Here is a 5,005-nt window from a genome sequence, read left to right as displayed (position 1 = left end):
AAATTGGTTTATAAATCATACATTTGTTTGAATATTATGGCTCTGAAATGACAGTGGGTCAGAATACAACAAATTAAAAGAATAGCTTGACAATTCATTAAATTCACCTTCACCGCTTCTTTCTGAGTTTGACTAGAAAAGCAACAAGACAGAGTGTGTGAAGAGAAGAAAAACAATCTCTGAGGTTACAAAACCACAGAGCTCATGTCTGAGGTGGGCATTCAATTTAACCCTGGTAATGCTTGTGTGTGTACAATATGAAATGTGTGTGTTTATGCGTGTGTGCGTTTTGTGTGATCCAGTATCCACTGTATCTTCTGTCAAACCAGGACTTGGGCCATGAGCAGAGCAGTGATGGTGGCGAGGGCCAGGCTGAGCCCGGAGGCCCCGGGCAGACCGGGCGCTGCATTGCAGAGGTCAGTGTTGCAGCACGTCTTCATCATTGTGTAGAGAGTGGTGTTGGTGGTGCCGGGAAGGTTCGTCTCCGCGGTCCTGTTGCACTCAGCCACCTTTAGACAGCCCTTCATCTTTATATCCACGCCGGCTGTGGAACGACAACAAACACACAATCACTGTCAGTTTTCTTTGTTCATTGTGTTTGACACGGCAGCCTGAGGTTGCACACTCAGGGAAATGCACTAGTAAGTTGTTTAACCTCGTTGCTCCTGTTTTAGTTTGCTGGTGCTAAACTACGTTTGAATCACGATATAATATAAAGCTACACAACTTTAAATCTCCTCTACTCAGCATTTAAAAACGACCGAGATAGCAAATACTTTAGAAATGATCATATCTGCATAGAATTTCTTTCTTCACAGCCATTCATGATTTACATTTTTAAAGTTGTTGGTAGATCCTCCATTTCCTTTTTATGGTGGATCATCCTTCACTGTCACTGACACGTCAAGTCTGACCACACAGCAGAACTAAAGCCTGCTCTAAACTATACTGATAAACTAGAGGGTGGAATGAAGAGACTGAATTAAATTGCATTTTGAGGATTGGAATCAAGTGTTCAGTGTTTAAGAATAAATTAAAATAACTATTTTATAATCCAGATTATAATCCAAAATTTCTGGTCTTGCTTTCAGAATCGTTCCAGTTGCAATTGCTTTATAGACCTGTAATTTCAGATAAACTATTTTAATTGCAATGTCTCACATAACTTTAACCTAACTGTATTTTATTTGAAATTTTAAGATTTCAAAGTCATGTTCAAATCATATCATACGTGTGTTAGAGCTTCAGTTGATGATGCTTTTGATTAATCTGAGGTTATTTATCCGCTCATGAAGACATTTGCCAAAGAACAACATCTCTTAAGCCAACTATTTCCTTTGTTTTGCTGTTACTAGTATTTTATTTTGAAAATGCAGCTGGTTTGATTTCTAAAGTTTTTATGGAACCCTTTCAAGATGAACGTTGTCCCATGAGAATTTTTAAGCTACTGAGCGTCTTACCTGCCTCCCCAACACCACTGTAGCATTGCTCTCCGGCTGCACATTTGGTTTCAGAGGTAATGCAAAGCGACCCGACGCCAAAAGTGCATTTGTAGCATTGCAGAGCTTGGCCTGATTTCAAAAACCAGGAAAGGAGGGAGGGAGATGAGGAGAAAAAACAGAAAAGTAAAATTAGTGTTCATACGTTATACCAATCAAACAAGTGTATGGAAATAGATTGGACAGAAAAATAAAATAAAAAATAAAATCAGACATTGGGTTGCTGTGGTTTAAGATGAAGTCACGGGACGCTGCAGAAGCAATTCTTCTTGCTCCAGTTAACACACACGCAAGCAACGGTTAGCATTTCTTATCAACAGAAATTTAAATAACACAAAACAACCACATAATAGGTTCAAAATATCTAGAGACACAAACAGCCAACAGCAAGGCAAAAAACTAAATCAAATTATGTAACAGAACCACAAGGCCTCAAAATGATCCACTCAGATGAACGTAGTAACAAAGTAAGTGTCTGAATTCTGTTGTTTGTCTTGCCCTCATGGTTTTCGTTGACGATTTACATGTCAGTGCCCAGGGACCCATTTATCTCCTAATCTGTTTCAGGCCAACTTGAGGAGAATCAAATGCCGTCTAAAGATGAAGACACATGGGAGCAGTAAAACTAATCACGTCAATTACATGTGACTGTTTGTTCACTGCAGCAGAAGTGACTCAACTTATAATTGCACACAGCTTATAATTGCACACAAAAAGTTGAACTGAGAAGACGCGTTGTGAAATGGAAATGCAAACAGGTCTATGAAGAGTCATAAGGAGGTACACAATACAGCCTTCAAAGCTTCCACTGGGTAATGGTAATACGGGACTCGAACAAACACGCTCGGGTTGGTCCGCTGCGTTGTGCAAATATTCTCTGTTGTCATTTGGATGTGAAGTAGATTCTTACTCACAACAGCAACATCCTTCATGGATGGGAGTAGCCAGGCTGCCAGAGGAGCAGCCAGATTAAATATTTGTGGCGTGGTGGCAGCTGCCAGTAGAGGGCGTTAGGGTGACACCCCACCACTCCCAACATGAGAAGACTACAGAGACCGTCATTGGAAAAAACTAAAAAAGAAGATTTTTGGGGGTGCTTGGACCCCAACAGCATTACACACCACCACCCAGTAGGTGGAGGGAAATATGGGGCCATAATTCATCAGGAATGAGCTGTTGAACTCAGATATGTTATTTGGGAATATGAGTCACGGAGACTGTCAGATCCAACATGCGGAAAGAATTCAGTTAACTCACTAAAAACAGTTGAAGAGAAACATTGCAAGAGTCAAAGAACTTGAATCTGATCCGCTGCACGTTCATCTATACTGGTCATTTACGCTTTGATGACAAAAACAAATGCAGATTATTTGTTCAACCAATGCGGAGATCTCAGTCTTCCTCTTGTGAAGTCGTTTTCCCAAATAGAACTAACCTTAAACATGTGTTTGAGGGAGAAGAATTGACATGAGTTTAAGGCTCAGGAGTTGAGTTTCAATTCCGAACAATTAAAGAATTGCCAGTAAACAAAGATCAAAATACGTCTCACACAATAAAAAAAAGTGCTTCCATTTCATTTGCTTGTTTAGTCAACTTTCTTTGAGAAATTCTATCCACCGAACTCCAGAAACTTGCATCTGGGTCACAAAGCAGCTGCCTAGAGGAGGGTATTGTTGTCAATTTCTCCCTCAGAAATCTTTCCCCCAGAGCAACCTGACCAACAAAGGCAGATTCAAACCCTCTGGCCACGAGTAGAGGAAGATGTAAAACCATAGTCTGCAATTATCTCCATTTGTGAATCACTGTTCTGGCAAAAACAACTATTTAAGAAAAGGCCTCGTGGGCTAAAGGTCAGTTATTGTCTCAGGTCTTCACCTTAAAGTGTATAAAGCAGCCGGGATTTGAAAAGAGTTCCAAAGAGAGGGTGTGGTTGGAAACATGAGACCATAACAACGGAGCATAGGGGCTCCTGAAGGCAAATAAGGAACACAATAGCCCCAAAACACAACAGCAGAAGAACAGATGTCCCTTATTGTGTGCCCAGTCTGCAGAGTGCTCTGTCTAGGTGGAATTTGGGACATGGGCACAGCCTCCACTGTTAGAAGGTGAGGAATTTATCATGTAATGGCTGGCAAGTCGGGACATGATTCAGTCTTTTAATAATGTCTGGAAAAAAAACAAAAAAGAACGTCCTTGTGCCACAAACAGGCTGCCTCACCCCAACCTGTAATAACAGCATTACAGTTGAGCCTGGGATGTGCACAGAGGGTAAACACACCAAAGCCCTGTTTTCTGCTTTTGTCATCTGTGGGAAACAGTAACTCATACTGGGTTGTGTTGGATCTCATCTTTCCTTTCCAAGGGTGTGACTTCAAATGTCTACTTTTATCAATCCAAACAGCTCAAAAAGCTAAAAATTATTCAGTGTATTGTCCCAGTATGATGAAGACAAAAAACCATCAAATCATCACATTATAAGATAGAATCTGACATTGTTTTTTATTTAAATTGGTTGATCGATTGAACACTTTTCTGTCGACAGATTAATTAACTAAATGGATTAAGTTCTGACTGATTTAGTGACACATCTTGTTTCAATCCATAAGACTCGTTTTTCAACTGTTTATCCATAACATTTAACCAACGTTAACCTCAATCAACCAGATATGCAAGAATGCGGGCCAACATTTTAACTCCCTACTAATTTTAGTTAGCTAAACTAGCTGTTTATCCATGATATTTATTAAACTGTTTTACCTGTTCTCCCACAATCATTTTAAGCCAATTAAATTAACAGCTTAACAAAGACATTTAGCTAACTATTTTTAAACTTTAACTAACTGAATTAACTGTTTATCCGTGATATTTAGCTAACCTGTTTAATCAATAACGCCATGTTCAAATAACATGTGATGCTATGGGTAGAGCTTTAAAATGTATTATCTCAGGAAACATTCAAATGAGTTAAAGTTGTATCGGTTAAACTGGTTGGTGAAACAAGGAAGATTTAGCTTATCCCTGGTTTTGTGTGTTTGCAGTATGCTACAGATCCTGAAGCACATTTTATTTGCAACTCTCACATCCCTGGGTTTGTCCTCAGACATCGGAGTGAACACACCCAGTCCAGACAACAGGAGCCATGTGCAAACACATGCAGAGTTCAATATTATGTCAAACAGGATCTCATCGAGACGAGGAGTTGAAAAAATAGTTTGGGAATCTAGAAAAATTTCATGATTTCAAACTTTTCGAAAGAGAAATGCCACAACTTCTTCCCCGAGGCACTTTAAAAACACACACACAAACACCAAACTCCATGTACAAAAAAACGGATTTAGTCATCTGTTCTCACACATGTCGTTTTAAGGGTGAAGTTTCAACAAGTGTGGTTTTAAATTAAAGCGGAACATTCAATTTCCAATTGTATAAATTACAATTTTAAGTTCTAACTCACCGATGGCGAAGCAGAATGCCACTGCGACGAGCTGGAGGATAACTCTGTTCAT

General features: G+C 39.6%; 1 protein-coding gene across 1 annotated transcript; it reads right to left on the bottom strand.

Annotated features, from left to right (window-relative positions):
* Positions 1-320: 320 nt before the first annotated feature.
* Positions 321-5,005, bottom strand: LOC133026524 (lymphocyte antigen 6B-like). The gene is made up of 3 exons (XM_061093421.1): positions 4,954-5,005; positions 1,461-1,571; positions 321-544 (listed from the first exon to the last, which is right to left on the bottom strand). The coding sequence occupies exons 1-3, from the start codon at positions 5,003-5,005 to the stop codon at positions 321-323; spliced, it is 387 nt and encodes a 128-aa protein (XP_060949404.1).

The sequence above is a fragment of the Limanda limanda genome, chromosome 19 (genome assembly GCF_963576545.1).
Source record: "Limanda limanda chromosome 19, fLimLim1.1, whole genome shotgun sequence".
Lineage (NCBI taxonomy): Eukaryota > Metazoa > Chordata > Actinopteri > Pleuronectiformes > Pleuronectidae > Limanda > Limanda limanda.
The sequence above is the reverse complement of the archived record's forward strand: the minus strand, read 5'-3'. Positions and strand labels throughout refer to the sequence as shown.

Excerpts from the sequence above, each read along its gene's own strand:
- LOC133026524 (XM_061093421.1), bottom strand. The coding sequence starts at position 5,005 with ATGAACAGAGTTATCCTCCAGCTCGTCGCAGTGGCATTCTGCTTCGCC. Across the intron at positions 1,572-4,953 it reads GGCATTCTGCTTCGCCATCG|GCCAAGCTCTGCAATGCTAC; the intron begins GTGAGTTAGAAC and ends TTTTGAAATCAG. Across the intron at positions 545-1,460 it reads CAGTGGTGTTGGGGAGGCAG|CCGGCGTGGATATAAAGATG; the intron begins GTAAGACGCTCA and ends GTCGTTCCACAG.